Source organism: Rhinolophus ferrumequinum, chromosome 9 (genome assembly GCF_004115265.2).
Source record: "Rhinolophus ferrumequinum isolate MPI-CBG mRhiFer1 chromosome 9, mRhiFer1_v1.p, whole genome shotgun sequence".
NCBI lineage: Eukaryota > Metazoa > Chordata > Mammalia > Chiroptera > Rhinolophidae > Rhinolophus > Rhinolophus ferrumequinum.
The window spans coordinates 67,020,283-67,043,053 of NC_046292.1; the positions used below are offsets into that span (position 1 = coordinate 67,020,283).

The window sequence follows — 22,771 nt, forward strand, 5'->3', positions numbered from 1 at the left end:
TATTTTAATCTCATTTCAGGTGCTTTTGGCTGAATATAAACACACAAATGAGATGTTTGCTATAAAAGCCCTAAAGAAAGGAGACATTGTGGCTCGAGATGAAGTAGATAGGTTAGTTTTTTTTAAACGAAATTGTTTATTGTTCTGAAGTTGCGACTTAATATGAAAATCGATGTATAGATTGCAATAGCAAAACTTTCTATTTCGTAATAATATGTGAAGAAACTAAATAAATGAATGTATCTATACTTGACATTGGTAGGCATTAATTAAATACTCTTTTTCTTTTGGGCCAACTCCTTCTTTCCCTTCTTACGACAGTTGACTGATTAGGGATACCAAGGAAAGATGATGAAATATTTAAACTAATTCTGTTAAGCTTTTTATGCTTGGAGATATTAAAGTGTTTAGATGGAATAGGAACTGTTATTTAACTGTTGTCGGGTGAGGCTATTTCCCATTTCATCTTACAGAAGTCATAAAATGTCATTTACAGATAATCTGCAGTTAACTGAATGGTTAATACATTCTGCTTTTTACAATGCACTTACATATTTTTTTTCTCTTTCTTAAAATGATATTTTTGATCATAGCATCTTACCTTTCTGGGTTTAATAAATATAAATTGATATGGATACATCTATGTATTATAATTATTAAAATGCCAGGACTTTGGGTATAATATTGTAATTAGGTTAGAGAATATACTTTTAAAAGACTATCTTAAATAGTGTGATAAAATATGGAAATTATTGTATAACAAATTAGCAAAGCATACTTGTTGCAGAAAGAGGCTATCATTTGATGTTTAGAAGCATTTTTCTTAAACCACTAGGAAGTATCAATTGATATTAATGGAAGACAGCCCTGTAAAATGAAAAGAGCCTACGGCTGTGAGTGAGAAGACTGATTTCTCTAGTCCTGATTGTTTCTTAATTAATCATTTGACCCTAGGGCAATCATTGAACATCTGTGATCCTCAATTACTCCACATATTTTAAAAAATATTTTTTTAATACTTGTCCTACTGAATTGTATTAAGTGCCATATAGATATATCAAATTACTACTTTTAATGTTTTCTTTTTACCATCGTATGGGAAGGTCTCAGAATTAGGATAGATCCTAAAAAATGAGGGAGGGTTTCCTTTGTATACAAATTTTTTTTCTAGATTTGCCTATATACTTTTTACCTGTTTCTCATACTCCTCAATTACATCAAAATAAACTCTTTCTTGATATTTAAAACTATTTCCAAAGGATTTTTGCTGAATATGCTTAAAACTATATTTTTATGTGACATAAGTAGTTAAAACAAACCTTTAATCGCAATGTCACTCTGTTTATAATTGCAATAATAATACAGTCAAATGGTCTTTTCTGGAAAAATATTTGCTTTGTTCCGGCTCCATCAATGATAAATTCATTTGTTTCCTAAAATAATAGGAAACTGGTACTACCTCTGTTAATCCTGGTGTTTATGTAGTTTATATAGCTTTCTGCTACATTGTTACCACTTTTTGCCAAATCTCTGTAGGAAAACACTTTCTAATTAAATCTAGACAGAATAATATTAATATTGCTGTTAAAGAAGAATGTCCAGATCAGAGGATGGAGCTTTAGTTAGAACCCCTCCTGAAAATTTATCTAGCTTTGGTGTAAAGTTTATGAGTAATCATCCTCATCTAACTTTAGTTATGAATTCACATATTCGGTAACGTAGAAATAAAATAATCTCCAGTAGAACTGGTACAGAAACATTTCAGAAATGGAAAATTTGGAGGGAGAAATTAAAATTGACTCTTAGAGAAGTTTAAGGAAGGCAGCAAAAAAAAAAAAAAAACAATTAGAGGAAGGCAAGAAAAAAATTCAGAAAATAAAAAAGTAGACACACGGGGCCCGCCCAGTAGCTCAGGGGGTTAGAGCTCCATGCTCCTAACTCCGAAGGCTGCCAGTTCGATTCCCACGTGGGCCAGTGGGCTCTCAACCACAAGGTTGCCGTTCAATTCCTCGAGTCCCCCAAGGGATGGTGGGCTCCGCCCCCTGCAACTAAGATTGAACATGGCACCTTGAGCTGAGCTGCCTCCCAAATGGCTCAGTTGGTTGGAGTGCATCCTCTCAACCCCAAGGTTGCCAGTTCGATTCTTTGAGTCCCACAAGGGATGGTGGGCAGTGCCGCCTGCAATTAAAATTGAACACGGTACCTTGAGCTGAACTGCCGCTGAGCTCCCTAATGGTTCAGTTGGTTGGAGTGCATCCTCTCAACCACAAGGTTTCGGGTTCAACTCCCGCAAGGGATGGTGGGCTGCACCCCCTGCAACTAGAAACGGCACCTGGACCTGGAACTGAGCTGCGCCCTCCACAACTAAGACTGAAAGGACAACTCGAAGCTGAACAGCACCCTCCACAACTAAGATTGAAAGGACAACAACTTGACTTGGAAAAAAGTCCTGGAAGTACACACTGTTCCCCAATAAAGTCCTGTTCCCCTTCCCCAATCAAATCTTAAAAAAAAAAAGCAGACACGTATATTTTTTGAAGTAATACATATTTATTACTTGCAAGTCTAAATAAACTAATTATAACTAAGCAAAATTGTTTATATTTACTTTCTAAATTTTCTTTCTCTACTCTGGATTTTATTAGTTTACTTAGAAAACTGCCTTTTTTTTAATAGATCATAGAAAATTCCAAATTAACTTCTTTTTAAATGAACACAAATTTTGGACTAACTCCAAAGTAACGTAATTCATGTACACAAAGATCACATTTTCCACCTACAAATTAGTACAACGTTGTCTCTTAAGTCCCATCTTTCCCTAGTCCAGAGTAAGAATGTTAAATTTATGTTATTGTAATAGCTTCGCACTCAACTTCATTTTCTTGCTAGTTCATATTTTGAGACAACAGAATAGGGTTGGAAGTATATTTTTACAGTCATACAACAAAAGCACAGCTAACCAGATTATACACATATAGAGAATCCAATTCTAAGACCTTAGCCTTATTAATGATGTGGTTTTCCACTGACCAAAATAACTGTTAAGTTTCTAGCATGTCTAATAATGTACTACACTCTAAAGGAAGTGCACAAAAATAATGTTAGAATGGAGCTAGTCACTTAATCAGAGAGATAAGACATAAATAACACTAGTGATTTAAATAAAAGAGGTTACGTATGTTTGAGTTTAAAATAAATAATACAGACTATAGCAGCTCACAGAAAGAGAACATCATGGTGTACTGATGGGTTTAGATAAGACCTTGTAAAGGAGATTGGATTTTTGCTATTATTGTGACAATTTGGGTCTGTAGGGAGCCTTTCTCCTCTACCTAATAGCCTAAGATACCTATCCAGTCCTCATCAAAGAATTCCTAAGAATGGCATTAAAACCATTTTAAGAGGCATTCTGATCAGTGATTCTCAATCTTTTACAATATTTACATGTTCAATACAAGTCTAACCTAATGTACATATAGTTGAGAATTAGTGATTCACCTATACATTCACCCATAGTGAATTAGTAATTCATCCATAAACTGTAGATAATGAAGAGACTATGTTTGTCATCTACTTGAGCCCAAAACTTCTTACAGTTTGTTTTATTTCATCTGAGTATTTTATCTATATTACCCAAAATTTAGATTTACTTAGTAAATCAGTTGTTTCAGAATCCATCACATAGATCTTGCCCAATTGGACATTATTTTCCAATACTACATTTAAATGGTGATGAAAATCAAAGCTATTAACTTTCTTTTTAATTTTCTTTTAGTTCCTAGTTGTATTTCAGTATTTGATCTGGTTTTCTTCTACTTTGAATTTTAAATTGTTGGTTTACTAAATATTTTCAGGAAAGGAAGAGTAAAATTTTTTGCTATTTAGGCAAAGTTAATGTTCCAGAGTCCATAAATTTGAACATTGTTCTTTCTGGCAGCTTGTAAGAGTTCTTACAGGAAAAACCTGTGATTGCTTCTTGAAGCATGTTATAGAATTCTCCATGCTGCCTCTCTATTTTCCAGTCAGCCTTCTAAATTAAAATTGGATGCAACATATGTTTACCTCTCAACTTCATGTATTATATGATAAAATATTTGAATACTGTAACTTACGAATTAAGAATACTGTCTTTGAAATTACCTTGGTCACAAACTATATTTTTAAAATTATGCTTCAGGTTGCTAAATTCTCTCAACAATTCCTGATAAATTTTCACAGTTCACCCTAATTAAGCCTTTTTTATTAACTATAACCACTAGCCATATGTGTGCTATTCTGATAAAGTCATTGTAAACCATGTAATCTTTGTCAAGCTAATCATGTATTTTAGTTTGCAGTAATATGTTTCAATTAAAGTTATATGTGTCAAGTAGACCAAATTTTTGAAAGCCTTTGTAACAAAACTAAGACACATTTTATGGTTTTAAAATTATAATAGTTAAGAACTTTGCTTATTTAGAGTTTACTAATTTTTAAAGACTATTTACAACTAGAATTAAAAAAGAAACCTGTTGATTTTTAAATGTTTTCTCTTACAGCTTGATGTGTGAAAAAAGAATTTTTGAAACTGTGAATAGTGTAAGGCATCCCTTTTTGGTGAACCTTTTTGCATGTTTCCAAACCAAAGAGCATGTTTGCTTTGTAATGGAATATGCTGCCGGTGGGGACCTAATGATGCACATTCATACTGATGTCTTTTCTGAACCAAGAGCTGTGTGAGTATGCTTTAGACATTTCTCTGAGTGGTTCATGACTAATTTCTTTCTGGGAAGGAAAAAAGCTCACTGAATTAAATTTTTTTTCCCCAAATGGAAAATAGATCTCTGTAAGGACTGTTAAAGCTCTTTACTTACCTTTTCACCATATATAAATATATCTCTTTTACTCTATTGTCCATGTTGAAAATTTCATGGATTACCCTAAATCACACTTGATAATTTAGATACACCATTTAGGTTCATTTTAGTAAAATATCTTTTTATTATTATTATTATTATTATTATTATTATATTTTCTCCCTAGGGAATACCATCTAGGACCATGGCTTTAAATACCAACTATACTCAAAGTACATTGTTAATGAAAAAAGTGTAGAAGAGTCTCTATCATATGTTTGTATGAAATATTTGTATTTTAAAGGGTAATTTTAAAATATATATATTTAAGCCTTTGTATATGTTTACAATATCTCAAAGAATATAAAAGAAACTGGTATGCATATTGCCCCCAATGAAAGACATAGAAAGCAGACTTCACTAGAACCTTCTTTGTAGTTTTTGAATTTGATATTACATGTTTTGCTTACTCAAATGCATAACAATAAATAATAGCAAATGTTTGAGATTAAATATATATGCATATATTTTTTTCCCCTAGTGTCATCTCAGTTATAGCTCTTAAGTGGTGGAGCTAGGATTTGAACCTAGGAAAGTGCTCTGAATAACTGCACTCTACATGCTGGTGTTTACCAAATTTATATCTCCAGCCCTGACCTCTCTCCTAAACTTCCAACTCTAACAACATTCAGTGACCAACTGGACTCTTCCCTCGTATGGCTAATAGCATTTCTCATTTAACTTCTCAAACTGAACTACTGGTTTTTCCCATTTTCCCCTGACCTCACCTACGGCTCCCCAGGCCTCTACTCTCCTGGTCTTCTCCATCTTATTTATTGAATGGCAGTACCATCGACCAGTTTTTCAAGCCGAAACACGGTGTCATTCTTGGTCCTCTTATCCCTTCACAAACCCAAATTACTAACAAATTTGATTAATTCTACTTCCAAAACATATCCAAAACCAATAGTAAACCTTTATTGGGTTTATTCTTGAGTTTTCATCACTTGTGTATATTCTGACAACTGACGTTTATGTAGCATTTTCCCTTTCACTCCTTTGTTTGATTCTCATCATAACCGTTAACAGGTATATGGAGCAGATAGTAATATACTGTCATACCTTCAATTTTCAGATAAAGAGATAGGAGGTTAGTTTTGATGGATATGAAGCTTTCAAAAAGCAAAAGCCAGAAAGTAGTAGAAGGCTATTAGTAATTCCCTGAATATTCAAAAATTAATGTTAATATTTAACAATTAAAATCAGGGCTTCTAGACCATGCCTCACCCTGTGCTGCCATTGGAATTTGTTTTTGTTTAGTTATGTTTTTGTTTAGTTCTTTTAAAAAAGAGAGAAGTATAAAATTCAGCTCTGCCTTAAGGAACTTTTATTTTTTCTAAGAATACAATTTATATATACAAATGAAACAAACCCAGTGAAATACAAGAATAAAATACATTGCAGTACTTCAGATCTGAAGTACCTCCCTCTAATTATTCAAATCTCACCTCAAATGCTGTTTCTTTGAAGGTCATTTTTCTGAGTACCCTATATAAAATACCACTATGTCACTAATGTCCAGATCAGGTCTCTCTATTCTGTTTTTTATTTTATTTTCTCCATATCACTTTATTTCTACCTGAAATCATCTTATGTGTTTATTTTTTACATTTTTATTGTCTGTGTCCCCTCACATAAAGGGAGGAACAAGGACCATTTCTATTCTGTGTACTAGTGGAACACCTAGAAGAGTGGCTGGCACATACTAGGTGATTAGTGAATTTTTACTCAGACAATAGAATCAAAATTAGTTTGATTCCTAGCTTTGCTGTTTTCTAGCTATGTGACTTTAGATAAATTACTGTCTCTGATAGCTTCATTTTCTGCTTCTGTAAAATACTTATCTTAAAAGCTTGATTTGAAGATTAAATAAGCTGATAAATGAGAATATTTAATAGTACCTGACACATAGTAAGCATTCAGTCAAATATATTTTTTAAACAGTATTACCCAATTATTTGTTAAGTTCAGTATCATTAGGACAATCCGTTAACAAAGAATGAAACGAGAAATCAAAAGTATTTTTATAATTGTTACAGTGTTGTTTTACCACCAAAGTGAGTTCACTAAAAATTTATGTATAACTGCCTTATTAATTTCAGAATCACATTTATTTTAATGGACTTTAGTTATAACGTTTAAACTTCTGATAAGTAATTATATAAGATCTAATGTATTATCAAATAAACATTTCTAAATAGTTATGTTTTAAAAGTCTCCCAAATTATGGTCCCATTTTTCATAAAAATAAACACAAAACTTAGCTCTGTTATCTACATGTGCATATAAATGCATTCTAAAAGTTTGAAGATCATTCACCAAACTGACAAGAGTAGTTATCTCTATGGGTGTTAGTGGCATTAAGGTGAGATGAATAAATGAAATATTGTACTTTGTGCAGGGGTGTTAAGTGTATTTTATAGAGAAAATATGCATGTATTGTATAATTAAAAACTGATTCTCCTATTCAGCTATTCTACACTGGAGACAGATCTGCATTTTTAAATTTACTCATTTATTACCTACCTCCTCATTCAGTACACCTACTGTATGTCAGGCATTATGCTAAGCATTTCATACAAACAATGAAAAAGACAAACATGGTCCTATTCAAGAGTTAATATTCTCACTGGGCTTAAGTTTTCCTAAGATCCAAACTCATTTATCCAATTTCTAGACCTCTTCACCTGCCCCCAAGGCAATTCAGAGTCAACATGTCTAAAGCCCAATTCATTTTTCTCCACAGAAGTTTGGCTTCTTCTGTATTTTTTTTACCTATTCATTACATTGAGAAGGAAGCCTTGAGAGTCATCTTCAGCTTTTTTCTCTCCCTCATCCTCTACAGCTAATGAGATACTAAGTCATGTCTTGCTAGTTTTCAAGTTTCTCTTGACTCCATCTCTTACTGTCTTTGTTGGCACTACATTGGAGATTCTCATGGTCTTCCACCTACACTGTCATAATAGCCTTATCTGTTATTTTTCTGTCTGGTATCTACCTACTTCTACTGCAACCTTCATACTACTATCAGAAAAATCTGTCTAACATAAATCTGATCATCCTGCCCTGATTAAAATGGTTTGATTCTCTATCGCTAAGAGAAAAAATTTTAGTTTCCATAATATGACATTCAAGGTCCTTCACAGCTTGACAGCAGGCTGTCTTTTCAGCCTGTCCTCCACTACTTCTTCCCCTTCTTTATTTCAGCCACAGTAAGCTTGTTATTGGTTGTCAAACATTTTACGCCTTTTATACCTCGAATCCTTTCCCTCTTAGGGATTGCCTTGTATTTCCCCCATGAAATTTCTACCGTATTTTGCCACGTATAATGTGCATGTTTTTTGCCCAAATTTGTGAGGGAAAAACAAGGGTGAGCGTTATACATGGGTAGTACTAATTCTGTATCTATATAAATGTTTTTAATTCTTTTATTTATGCTTATGAGTTAAAAGTGTAAGTGTAGAAATCAGTAGTGAAATCCGTATGCAAAATAATACCCTGGAATACGATAATCAGTTTTGTTAAACTTATGATGAACTTGCAACGAGGAAGAGTTCTTGGCCTTCTGTGATGCATAAATATTGTAAATATATTACCAGTACATAAAATTTCTTGTACTTTGTATCTGTTCTTGTGTTTTGTAATTATTTGTTACATAATCTTATACCATAATATGTTAAAAAAAATAAATGCTAAAATTCCTTTGTAATACAAAAAAACAAATACCTAAATGTAAACAAATAAAAATTTGAATTAAAAAATTAAAATGAAAAATATTTTCCCTGAACATTTGGGCCAAAATGTGGGTGCGCATTATACACAGGAGCGCATTATATAATATATGGCAAAATACGGACTTTTCATACTGTCATTCTGCCCTTAATGGCATATTGTAATTTCTCCTACAGAACCAGGTCAGGTGTCTATTCTAAGGACTACAGTGACTCCATCAGGCAGAGTTAATGGCTTCCATTGTAGAGATTGTATTTTCCTTATTTATTTTTAACCTCCAGTATTTAGCACATCTTACTATGTCTGGCACATAATAAGAACTAAGTAAATATTTGTGAAATTAGTTTACTACAGAATTCTGCCTTGAATCATAAAAAAGTAGTGGGATTTATTAAACTTTTTTAAATTTAATTCTTCAAACAGATTTTATGCTGCATGTGTTGTTCTTGGGTTGCAGTATTTACATGAACACAAAATTGTTTATAGGTAAGTAAAGTTTGGTACTTTCTAATACTTTCTAATGGCTTACTTAGGTATAAATTAGAATTAAAGGTAACTAAGAATGATATTTTGTGTTTAACCAGCTTCTTAATTTTCATTTAAGTGACCTCTAAAACAGTTAAACTCCATAACTTTGAAATACATGGTTAACACAGTTCATACGTGTTGAACCATTTAGTTCCTGAACCTCTACCCATTAATTAGAATAGTGAAATTAGAAGTTGACCTGTGATAACACAGTTTACCAAAAATATTCATCCTGGTGAATATTTTACATTCAGTTGATCTACTGCAGAAAACTTCTATAGACTAGTGCTACTCACAATTTGTCCGTGATGAGCTAAGTAGCTTAGGCCAGAGTGTAAAACATTACCCTGCTGCCTTCATTAAGTCTTGCTGTCAGCTAAACAGTGTACTTGGTGACATAGCTGATTTATGTATGGCACAAGCTCCTTATCAGATTGCATATCCATAAAGTAGCTCATAGCCCAGCAGCTAGTCTAGGGACAACACTTGGAATAGCATTGCTCTAGACTTAGACAAATTATGGGAGGGCTAGTCATAATTAGGAGACTATGAACATTAGTTTATTCAAACGTCTAACAATATTTTCAATGTAAGGGTTTCCTTGTGGTCCTATTTTACTCAAAGGATAAAATATTTTCAACTTAATTTCTAATCAGTATGGACAGATAACTATCTCTTTATTTTGAATTATTCTCTTAAAAAGTTAAACCTACACCCTCCTACCTTATTTATACTGTCAGACGTCTCATGGGTGATATGTAGGCAAACTTCAAACTTAAGTCATATTCTCACAAATAACAAATTAATAAAATCTGAATTAAAGATGCTTGACCTCCTTTCATGCTTTAAAATATATGTTTAAATCAATAAAAACAATCCTTTTTTAATACATTCTTCCTTTTCTGTAGAACGGGGGAAATTATTCAGAAAATATATTATGCAGCATAATGAAGTTTCCAAAAGGAAGAAAAATTAATGTTTGCAATACAGCATTTAAATCTCGAATTGTAACTTGAAAAGTTGTTTTTAGTAAAAAGAAAGTATAGTTCCTGATGAAATGATTTCATTACTATATCTACTGATTTTATTGGTGTTTTTTTTTCATTGTGCATTTTTTTATCCTAAACAGAGATTTGAAGTTGGATAACTTATTGCTAGATACAGAAGGCTTTGTGAAAATTGCTGATTTTGGTCTTTGCAAAGAAGGTAATCAGACATTTTAAAGTTCCATTTCTAATAGATTATTATTCCTTTGTACTTTGGTAGTTTCAGGGTTGTCTATGGAAAGGAAAATTTATTTTTAATTTTAATTTAGTCTTATTAAGACATTACAGATTGTTCATATAACCTAATTATGACATTAAGAATTCTATGAATATGAATAAGGTTAGGTTTTCAGAAATCATACTATAAAACTAAGGTTCTCCTTGATTTATATAATTCTATCACTACTCCAAGAAAACATTGGTTTAGTACCAAAGTTTTCACTTCACTGGGCCTGTACAGAGTGAATTACATAGGTCTAATAACTTCTCTCCAGCTTCTTAAAACTTTTAACATTTTTAAATAGGAAAAAAAAAACATATATCTCAAGAATCCTTCCTATATATTCAAAAGTCAATAAATAAGTAAACTGAGGAATTATGAATCAGAGTCAGTATAAGAAAGTGTAAAGAACATGGCCGTAGGTACCAGATAGTCCTAGGTTTGAATTCTGGCTCTGCCACTTATTTGCTCTGTCTCTGGACTAGTTACTTTTAACCTCATTTGGCCCATTTCCTTGGCTACAAAATAAATATAATCCTTCTTGTTTAGGAGTATTATGAGAATCAGAGTTAAGTATGTGGCACAGTGCCTAACATATATTGGTATTCTTTACATTTAATATATTGTATTATAATGAACATTGTCTGTCTCCTCTACACTGGTAGCTGCTTGTTTCCATACCACATAGTATAGTGCTTGGCACATCTTAAGTATTCAGTGAATGTTGAATTAATAAGTGGGTGGATGGATAGGTGGCTGGAAGGAAGGAAGGAAGAAAGAGCTCTGTAAGTGTATGTCCAGTATGATCTCTTAATTACTGAATCCAGTAAAAGTTTTTTTCCTCTTATTGGACTTCTCTGTATTGGACATTGTTGATATAAATGCTCTTGTTCCTCAGAGTCTGTCCTTAGTCCGTTGCTCTTCAGTGCTAGTTTTTAAATAGCAACTATATGCGAGCAATTCCCAAATCTATTATTTCCTTTCCTAGCATATATATTCAACCGTCTACTAGACAGTTCTACCTGAATAATCAGTAGGTACCTCAAATGCTATACAAACAAAAATAGTTTCTTTACTCAGATAGTTTAGTTCATACTTGATGGTGCCACAGTCCTCTCAGTCTCCCAATTTGGAAATGTGGAATTATGGACTCTGTCCTCTTCTCTACTTTCCACATCCAGTCAATCGTCATATTGTGCTGACATCTACCTCCTTAATATATCTTAAATGTTTTATTTCCCTTCTATTACTGCCAACCACCATCTCGTTTTGACAAGACTACTTTAATAGCCTCTTAACCTTTCCTGCCTCTAGTCTTTTTCTCCCTCAAATCAGTCTGCCATGTAATTGCAAAAATGCTAAAGGGGCCCACATAAATAGAAATCTGACTATGGCACTCCCCTGCTGAAAATCCTTCAGTGGCAAAGATGTGACATGCGATGCCCTTCCTGATCTGCCTGCCAGCCTATCCAGCCAGACCTCTTGCTGCTGTCTGCCTAGTACTTTCTGCTTCAGCAGCGATGAATGCTTAGTCTATGTCTCTCCACCACTGTCACCCATCACAACTCTTATTTGCTGACTAATGTCTTCTCGTCCTTCAGACTCAACTCAGGTGTCACCTGCCTGCAAATAAAGTTACCTGAGACTCGGCTCCTCTCCTATTCCAATCCCCAAGTCAGCTTTAGGAATCCTACTTTGCAGTGTTTCTATAATATCTTGCTCTTTCTGTATCATTAGAAAGTTATCAATATATGTCTGTTTTCCTCCAGTTTCATGAAAGCTCCTTAAAAACAAGAATTGTGTCTTACTCTCATTTTTATGTTCTCACCCCTTGGCATGGATGCCTAGAACATAATAGGTACTCAGAAAAATATGTATTCAATAACCAGACTCGTTAAATGTGTTTTTATTCATTATCAGAAGAATACGCGCAGTATATTATAATAATAATAGAATTTTTGAGCACTTACTGTGTGCCAAGCACTTTACCAAATGCTTCTTATGTTTCATAGTCATTTAAATAACACAATCTTGTGAAGGTAGATAATAGTGTTAACCCCAACATACAGATGAGGAAACTAAGCTTTGAGGTAAGACAACTTTCCCAAGCTCTCATGGCTAACAAGTGGCAAAGCTGAAATTTAAACCCAGATCCTTATGACTCCATAGCCTGATGTTAACTACTCAAATGGAGTTTACCAATTTGAAATCCTGGATAATTGGGCCTACTTTCAACTTCTTTTAAAAATATCAAAACAGGAAAATTTATCAGAATGAATGTATTTATCAGAATAATTGTATTACTATAATGAACATAATATACATGCATTACATTAAAATGTCACAGATGTATAATATTACTATTAAAAAAGCAAGGGAAAAAAAGTATGACTTACAAGTCGTATGTAATATGTTCTAGTTGTGATCAGGGCACAGAATAAAAATCAAGAAACATTAGTTCTGTTTCCATCTTTGTTAACTTTTTCCTAATCTTGATCAACTCATTTAAAAGGGTTTTATAGAGCTTACATAGATACTGCATCAACTCTTTTTAAAAATAATATTCTACTGCAGAAAAAAACAATATGACATTAAAGAAATTTTGCCCGCCCCCCCCCCAAAAAAAAAACCACCCTCACCCTAATGTGCTAATGTATTTAATTATGCCCTTCAAGTCTTGGTATATAGACTTACAAATTTGTTTAATATTTCAATCATTTAAAATTTATACCTTTTTAAATTTAGAATGGCTGGCTTTTCTTTCAAGTTCTTTCATAAAACACTTATATGAGCTTTTAACATTAGAATACATTGACACATTATCTTCAATGTGTAGAATGTATATTTGATTAACATATTACTAAATTATGAAGAAAATATATTTGAAAACTAGTTAGCTAAAATATTAATACCATATCTATATTATATGACACATTTGGTGTCTTGATTTTCCAAGGGTGGCTATTTGGTATTTTCCAAACTATATTTAATGGTATTTATATAATGAAGCAAATAAAGTTACATTAAAGATTGAATTGAAAAAATGATAGAAATTTAAGCTCAGAATCAGTTCCTTTTGTGGTAACTTCTTAGTATCACTTGTAAAGTAATGACAAGAAAGAGAAAATAAGTAAATAAAATAAAGTATGGAAATTTTATTTAAATTTATCTATTAAATAATAAAGTTGCTATTGCAGTCTTCTCTATACCAGTCCTTAACATTTTCTTTAAAAATCTTTGATATATTTTGAGTTTGATCACCATGTACTAATGTGCAACTTTAACTTTGCTTCCTAAGGATATTTTCTAATTTTAAGCTAGATTTTTTCTTTGCTAACAAATATTTAAATTTTACCTTTTTCAGGAATGGGATATGGAGATCGAACAAGTACATTTTGTGGCACTCCTGAATTTCTTGCCCCAGAAGTATTAACGGAAACATCCTATACAAGGGCTGTAGATTGGTGGGGCCTTGGTGTGCTTATATATGAAATGCTTGTTGGTGAGGTAAGCAGTACAAAATAGGTGAGAAAAAAAGAGGAAAGATGACTGAAAGAACAAAGGATGTCATTTATAAAACAACTTAATATGTCTCCTGTGTAAAACTTAAGTTTTATATATATACTAATAATTGCCTATGATTCTATATTACCCTCACTATCTTTTTTAGATTTTTATATTATCTGTGGAATGCATTGCCAATGCTTTGAAAATAGTTCATATCTTGGTATTGCTATGGTTTTATGATTTTAAGATATAATAACATAACTGATCATTTCATACAAAATAGAATAACAGGAAAACTAATGAAAAGAATGTCCTCTATACCTGTAAAGAAAGTCAGCTGTACCTTGATCAAAAATAAATGTTATTTTTAATATTTTCTTTAGATAAACTTGAAATAAATTTCTGGATATAACTTAGTTGTACACAGAAATTTTTTACCACTTAGGAAACAGTGAATTGTATCTAATAAATAAAGCAGTAATAAGAGGCTATTTTGTTACAAATTGTTGGAAGTTATATAATAAATGAGGGTGGAATTGGGAAAGAGTCAGTATTTAGACAAGTAATTGAAAACTACTTAGAGGGGCTTGATAATCTCGAGATGGAAGCAAAATTATCTTGTGGGTTTGGTTCATTGTTCTGCAGTTTCCCCAGTGCCAACAACCTTTCTTGTGCATTGGCTTGAATAAATTAGTAGCTCAGTGAATGAATAACTAAATTATTGAATGTCACAAATTTCTCAAGTTTTGCTATGTGTTTGTCATGTAGTGGCACTTATCACAAACAAATGATTTCAATTCATCCAGTTGACAGCCCCTTTTGATATGTCATATTGGAGTAAATAACTACTTGGAAAAGGTGGGAAAGAAATAGCTAATTAAAATATATATTAGCTCATTTAATTTTTTAGCAATGTTTAAGGAGCTCAATACTAATTTACTCCCATTTTTAGATGTATAAATGGAAACAGAAAAAAGTTTAATAACTTGCATAAAGTCACACAGCTATCATGTGGTGGAGCTTGGATTTTAAACTCTGGCTCTCTGGCTTCAGAACCTACCTCTAAACCATTATGCTTTGCTGCCTCCAGGGCAGGGTATTGACTCCACACTACCCAATCTTGTTTCTATTCTTACCACCAGTGGTCGAGATCTGAATTTTTTAACCTCTGTTTAGAAAAGCTGTAATATGGTGTTTTAGGATGGAAAGAGGTATTTTATCCATAATCCACAGTTGTCTTTACTTTCTAAGAGTGCCATAAGTACTCGTAATAGTTGTTTCTGTAAGCTTTGGCGTACTCGAAATCCCTTTTCAAAAAAGTAACATTTTTGTTGGTTTTTTATAACTGTTGTATTCAGTTACGTATGAGATTTAACTAGGTTACCAAAAATTATATGCTTACTTAAAATTTACCCTCCATATTAGAGATGACATACAAAGAATACGAGTTTATTGCAAAATACTACAGAATTAAGAGCCGATAGATTCTACTTTCTCCTATTCTAGTGACTGGAGGATTGGGCAGTGAACAAGTGAGGAAGCTCCTGCTCCATATTTTTTTAAAAGAGCTTCTAATTAATTAAGTTCCAATTACTAGGAGATAAAAGACAATGAAGCCAGCTATTCCTTCACGGTTCCTTTATGCAATTCCATTTTTCCTTAGCACCTCCATAAGAGGGTAGTTGGGAAAAGAACTAAACTTAAAACTTATTAGTATACTTTACAATTTTATGGCATTGGTGAAATTTTAGTAATACTATTTAACTATAATAAAAGTGAAGTTTGGCTAAGGTTTTATGTCTCATTTCTATATTATTACAAATAATGGAACACTCACTGGATATATCATGCATATTCAAATTTGTGTAAGTTTTGAAGACTAGAAAGACTCCAGGAATAAATTAATGTACCACGTCTCCTTTCCCTTTGCCAAATGAGAGTGAAGGTATCAGAGAAGTTTAAAGGAACCTTAGATCCTGAAGTTAGATGCTTGACATCTGAACAGACTATTGCATTTTTCTATGTGCTTCAGACACATTTGTTAGCCTTTTGTTGTTAGTCCTGTTCGCTTATAATCTATTTGCATAAACAAGGAACTTTAACATCTTAACAAATATGAAGATGGATCTTCGCTATTTAGAGACTTATGGAATGATAGTTTTCAAATACAAAATTGATCAAATAGGAGACAAAAGCACTTTGTATTACCACATGAAATTCTGATTGAGAATCCTTGTGAAATAGAAGTTTCCCCAATTTGTTACTATCCCAGAAAGAAATTATATTGTCCCATATAGTAGATATTTGATTTATATGTTTTGAAAAAATGAATGAATAAATAAACCAAAGTTTTTATAACTGAGAAATTTGAAATTACGTTAGATATGAACAATAGGATGGGCAGCTTCAGCTTCCTGAAGTTGAGTTCTGAATTCATTTTCACAGAATCCTCCGGTCAAAGATCCATCTCTTTCCATTGATAACTGTTTGCTGCTTGGTCCTCATTCTTTAATACCTTACAAAAAGCAAGGAGTCAAAAATCTAAGCCATCTGAAATTCTGAAGTAATAAGTCATATTTCATAGCCACGTTTTCCACATGGTTGAGAATGTATCCCTTTATACATCATATTGTTGTACTGAATGTAATTTATCTACTTTTTTATGACTCAGTCTTATTGTCATTATGAATAATAATTTTAATACTCTGCTTACTAAAATGCCCCAAGATCTGTTGCGTATAGAGCATTAAATAGGCCTGGAAATAATGTACTTTTTGAGTTCCTTTCAGTTTAATTTTTTTTGGCAGCTGCTTCTTAGTGCAGTCGTTATGTCTGCAAAATTTCTAATTGTGTTTTGCAACCATTAATTTGCTATAGACTGTGAAATTTAAAGCACATCCATATCTGATGTATTTCCACAAACTCTATGTTTTCCTCTGTAGTAATGCTTATTACCATATTCACCTTAACAATTTCCTTCTGTCTTTCCACAATCCTGAGTTCTTGAGGATTGTGTCTAGTATGTAAATATTTCCCACTATCTTTTAGGTACTCAAAATATTGACTGTCTGGCCAGATAAATGAACAAATGGATGAAATAAAATAGAATGGAATTAAATTATATGAAAAACGATATTATATAATATAATCAAATTTGTTATTAAAGTCCATGAAATAAATTTAAGGAAGATTACAGTAAGAATGTATGGGATATCCTCTGGGTAATAGATACATGTCTATTTTGACTTCTTATAATCCTTGTATGTTTGGTGTTTTGGTGGGTTTGGTTTTTTGTTTTTGTTTTTGCTACCTGGTTCTTGATTGTACTTTGGATAGGTTATAAGATTTTACTGTATTGAAAGTTATTTTGACTTACTCAGAGATATTTCTTCTAGTCTCCCTTTCCTGGTGATGATGAAGAGGAGGTTTTTGACAGTATTGTAAATGATGAAGTAAGGTATCCAAGGTTCTTATCTACAGAAGCAATTTCAATAATGAGAAGGGTAAGAATTAATGGTTTATAAACTACTTAAACTTTTTATATTGAAGGACATTTCCCAAAAGAACTTTAGAAGTTTTTCTGTGAATAGATGTTGCATGGTTTAGACCAGGGGTGTCCAAACTTTTTCCAACGTTTTTCACCAAGGGCCATATGCGGTAAAATACACAAACAGCCGGGCCACTCACTCGAGGTGAAGTACGTATTGCCTCACCTGGTTTATTTAAGTAAACTAAATACATTTTTGGAATTTGCTGCGGGCCAATTAACAATGGATTGCAGACCACAGTTGGCCTGCGGTCCACAGTTTGGATACCCCTGGTTTAGACAAACACATACCAAAAAAATGAAATCTAAATCTTTGCAAGTTAAGAGAATCCTTATCAGTGAAGTCGCTGGTTTTAACTTCTTTACTTTGTGTTAGCTATTAAGAAGAAATCCTGAGAGGCGCCTTGGAGCTGGTGAGAAAGATGCAGAGGATGTCAAAAAGCACCCATTTTTCCGGGTAAGTATGGAAGCTTAAATTTTTTTATGGAACTGTAGCAATTAGGAATAGGAAACTAAACTGGTCTTTTTATATTTTGTAATCCAGCTAATTGATTGGGGTGCTCTGATGGACAAAAAAGTAAAGCCGCCATTTGTACCTACCATTAGAGGACGGGAAGACGTTAGTAATTTTGATGATGAATTTACCTCAGAAGCACCTATTCTGACTCCACCTCGAGAACCAAGGATACTTTCAGAAGAGGAGCAAGAAATGTTCAGAGATTTTGACTACATTGCTGATTGGTGTTAAGTTCCTAGACACTGTGAAACCAAGCAGACTGACTCACACGATGACCTCTTAAAAATAGCAACCCTTCATTTTGCTCTCTGTGCCACCAATAGCTTCCGATTTTTTCTTTTTCTTTTTTTTTTTTAACACACAAAGATTTGTTTAAAAAGTACTTTTAATACTTCTTGAAAAGTGGCTTCTCAATGTATTTTCAACATAAATCTGAGCACTGGAACCAGTTTCATGGAGTTTAAGCTGAATGAGCATCAGCCATGAAAATCTATCACAAATTAATACTTTTGGATCAATAATCTATTGTTTTTTAAAAAGAGGGAAGAAAATCACTCCTCTACAGTCCTTGTCTTTGCCGATACCTGCCTTAAGTGAAAGGAAAATTAATCAATTAATGTCACTTAGCTATATTTTTATAAAGAAAAAAAAGGCTTGGGATGCTATTACTATTCACACATAGTATAATTCTGTTTGAATAAGGCAAATGCTCTTATTTTTTTTTAAAGAAATTAGTGTAATATCAAAAATGTAGTGGTAGTTTGTGCACATTTTCAGGCTTTTTTGTAATGAAATGAATTGATGTCTTGTTTTATAAATTTTCTATATTTATTAGGAGAAAATTTTTTATTGCCTTATCTTTACCAACCATGTAACAGAACCTCACAGCTTTCCAACAGAGCTACTTGCCAAACAATTTCTTGTTTATTGAACCAAGCTGAAATGAACAGGAACAAGCAAACATCAGCATTTACTTAAAATTTTAAGAATGAGGACTTCTGATTATCCTGAACCAAGATACTGTGTTACCTATATGCATTCCCAAAGTCTAGACACTCAGTGTGTTCAGTCATACCTTCTTCCAAAATCAGTGAACTGATTACTCCTTTTTTTGTATTGTACGTTTATCAACCTAGTTCATCTTGTTCTGTGTCTACTGTAGAAGGGAACTATATCTTTATTAAAACGTAGGGATTATCATTGTATACATGCTGTGAACATGTATATGTGCAAGTTGTAATGTATTCTATGTTGTAGGTTTATTATTTAATTTCACCACTTCATCACTTTTGTACAGTGGCCAAGCAGACACCTCAAACTCCAGCATTTACATTAAGTGAATTTGCAGACTTTAGGCCACTGGATCCAGATTTTATATTGGCAGTTACTAAGGGCAAAAGCAATATATTGTAACAGAATGTATAAATATTTTTGATAAAACAGTCTATATTTTATAAAAATTATTATAACACTAAAGCTGTACCTCAAAAGTCTCAAAAATAATTTGATCAAATACTTTTTAAAACTCATCAGAGGATCCTTTTGTGGCTTTTTTAATGTTCTTACAGGAAAGTCTTTTTTGCAAGCCATGACTTTTCTACTTGCCTGGAGTTTTTTGGGTTTTTTTGTTTGTTTGTTTTTCCCTTCTGGTCCATGACTTCATTGTTTTTCCTTAGTTCAATAATAACATCTTTGATTCTGTGCTTATTAGCATGTTAGGGTCATCATACCTCAGGAACTGAAATTAACCATTTAATCACAGTGAATTCATGTCTTAAAAATTGTTCAAGTTTAAATCCTATGAGAAACATGAAAGCACATTTGTTTATAGAATTGAGCTAAAAACATTTATAAATTTTTCAGCCTTCCCAGGGTGTGTTGGCATGTTCTTTTTATACTCTAAGAACAATTAAAATTGTTCAGAGATAATTTGTATTTTCTTATAATTGATTATTACCCAAGATCCTTTGGGGGATAATCTTACAGAAGGAGCAATATGTTGTTTAAAGTTATTTTTAAATACCAGTTAACTTTTGGTAAATGACAGTAGAGGATCTTAGATTAACTGTCTGGCTTTAATTTAAACAGTATTAACACAACATTAAAAAAACACTACATCCTTTTGAGGTACAGTCTGTTCACCTTTTCTGGTTCTCAAATATGCATAAAAAGCAATGTCTAAAATAGGCTTTTAGCATTAAAAACTGACATAGCGTTTTGTAACTACACAGTGTACAGAAATTTTTTTAATTGAAGTCAATCACTAAAAAAATTAGAGGGCAGGGTATATTCACACAATTAAGCTGAAGAAAGCACTAATTTTGTCTGTAGTTTTTAAAATATATATATTTTAGTCAGATTTAAAAATTTTAAACTCTATAGAATGTAAATATATTTTGCTATTACTGTATGTGTAAGTGACTGCTCAAGCACTTTGTAAGGAAATTAGGATATTTTAGAATGGTACACTATGCATTCAAATGAATTGTGCCTTTAACTATGTCATTCTAAGAGAAAAAGTGTTTTGCAGTCATAAATTACCACAAATGCACAAATTAAAGTTTAAATAGATTGTAATTTGTAACTTTGTTTTTAAGTATTATTTCCTTTTGGAAACTTCCTATTGATCAAAATATGCATTAGCTTTACTATATTCAAGATTTCAAAGAGTATTTAACTTTACTTAGCCTTCTTGCAAGCACTTTTTGTCCTGGGGAAAGGCAAAATCATGAAGATTCAAAGCAAGTTGTTCTCTTCTCTGGTAATAATGGGAAAACTTTACATCTTACTCCTGCAAGATCAGAAGCATCTTTCATTCAATGGATATATATGCCTTCTGTATGCTAGACACAAGATAGAAAGGTGGGGGGAAAAACTTCAAAGTGTTCAAAAATAAAGAACTATGCATTAATGCTGAAATGCAAACACCAGTATTATATGTACTTTTCTCTTGTTTGAGGTTATTTTATTTTAGGACCTGATCTTTCAGAAAGTAGGTAAATGGAAACAGAGTACTAGCCATATTATAGCCATCTTATTCAAAAATTGCAATGGAATATTTTAGAAACATTTAATCCTTGTTTTCCCTATAACACAAATTGGGGTGATGATGGAATTATTTCCATTATATGTTGAATAGGTGAATGCTGCATTATAGATTCAAATTAACAAAATTTTCACAGGTGCTGCTGATCTTCAAAAAAAACAGGGTATGACAAACCCAAAGGACCAATTGCCAATCCATAGATCATAATCTTAATTTAGAATTCTTATTTAACTTCTAGCTATCATTTGAGATCTAATGTTTGAGATATTAGGTGCACGTGCACGTGTGTGTGTGTGTGTGTGTAAACATATGCAAATATGTACATATATGAATAGAGGTAAGTTTTAAAAAAGTGTCAGAAATCTTCCATAATTCCCTCTTATAGTATCATACCTAAGTAGAAGCTCTAAGACCTCCTTAAGATCTCATTAAAGGTACAAGTGGTCTCCAGCAACCTCTCACCCCAAAACAAGCAAAGAAATTTGGGCATGAATCTGGACAAGCTAAGGCGTCAGCACCTAAGAGTTAAGGAGTTCCCAAGCACCAGAGTGAGACTACTCAGAGGTTGGGACTGGAAGCTAAGTCCACAGAGTACGCCTGAGAAGTAGGAAGTTGGAGAGGGTAAGAGCCAGAATGACAGGGAGCTGTCTTTGGAAATGCAGGCACCCAGAAGAATGCCAATGATAGAGTCCTATAGCAATACCATTATGAAGATGACAAACCTTGCAATAGTTATAGAATTTACATTCTGTTCTAAAATCCTCAAGTTATAGCTTGCAAGTCATTCTCTTTCTACAGTAGAATCAAATGTTTTCTGAAGGAAAGATTCTCCAGGATGGGAACATAGGACTTCCACAGATTAAATAATACACCTAGTCAAAGATCACCAAACCCATGAGAGAAAGCAAGCTACCTTGAATGAGAACCAACAAAAATAGTAAATTTAGACATCCCTCCCAAAGATTGCCAATATTAGAATTTTTAGATAAAATGTGTAAAAAAGTTATGTATAAAATGTTTATATACCTAAAATTACCACGATAAACATGTAAAGTGAAATTTTAAAGAAATAAACATTTTTTTAAATCCAAAAATGAAAAATATAATTGATCAAATTTGAAACTTAAAGGAAGGGTTAACAGTAGATTAGATAGCTGAAGAGAAAACTAGAGAACATGTCTGAAAAATCAATCCCATGTAAGTCAAAAGTTAAGAAATTGAAAATATGAAAGGAAGGTTAAGAACATGGATGATCTAACAAGACCCACAAGGAAATCATTGAAGAGAAGCAATATTTAAAGAGACGCAAATTGGCCAGAGATGAAAAATAATCAAGAAGTAAAATATTCTCCATATAGGATAAATATAAATAAATTTACGCATGGAACTATTGTAGTGAAACTGCAAACTACCAAAAATAATATCTTGGATCTACCTGGAGAAAAGGGACTAATTGTCTATAAAGGAAAGACTAACAGCTGGCTTCTCGATAGCTACAGTAGAAGCAGTGGAATATTGTCTTCAGAGCATTGGAAAACAAAATGTCAACGTGGAATTGTGTAGATAGTAAATTTTTTTTTTTTAAAGGATGAGAGCAAATAAAAGATTTTTTTTAAGGAGGTACCATTTCACATCTGTTAGAATGGCTATTATCAACAAGACAAGTAATAAGTGTTGGAGAGGCTATGAAGAAAAAGGAACACTCATACCCTACTGGTGGGAATGTAAACTGG

At 32.6% G+C, this 22,771-nt stretch overlaps 1 protein-coding gene across 1 annotated transcript in view; it reads left to right on the forward strand.

The window, feature by feature from the left end:
- Positions 1-20,691, forward strand: part of PKN2 (protein kinase N2) — a 113,011-nt gene extending 92,320 nt beyond the window's left edge. Inside the window, exons 15-22 of the mRNA XM_033114574.1 lie at positions 20-111; positions 4,539-4,715; positions 9,051-9,113; positions 10,285-10,361; positions 13,786-13,928; positions 17,324-17,431; positions 17,852-17,932; positions 18,020-20,691. Of these exons, the coding sequence (XP_032970465.1) occupies positions 20-111; positions 4,539-4,715; positions 9,051-9,113; positions 10,285-10,361; positions 13,786-13,928; positions 17,324-17,431; positions 17,852-17,932; positions 18,020-18,223 (945 nt within the window). The 3' untranslated portion in view covers positions 18,224-20,691. The remainder of the gene's footprint in view (positions 1-19; positions 112-4,538; positions 4,716-9,050; positions 9,114-10,284; positions 10,362-13,785; positions 13,929-17,323; positions 17,432-17,851; positions 17,933-18,019) is intronic.
- Positions 20,692-22,771: the final 2,080 nt, after the last annotated feature.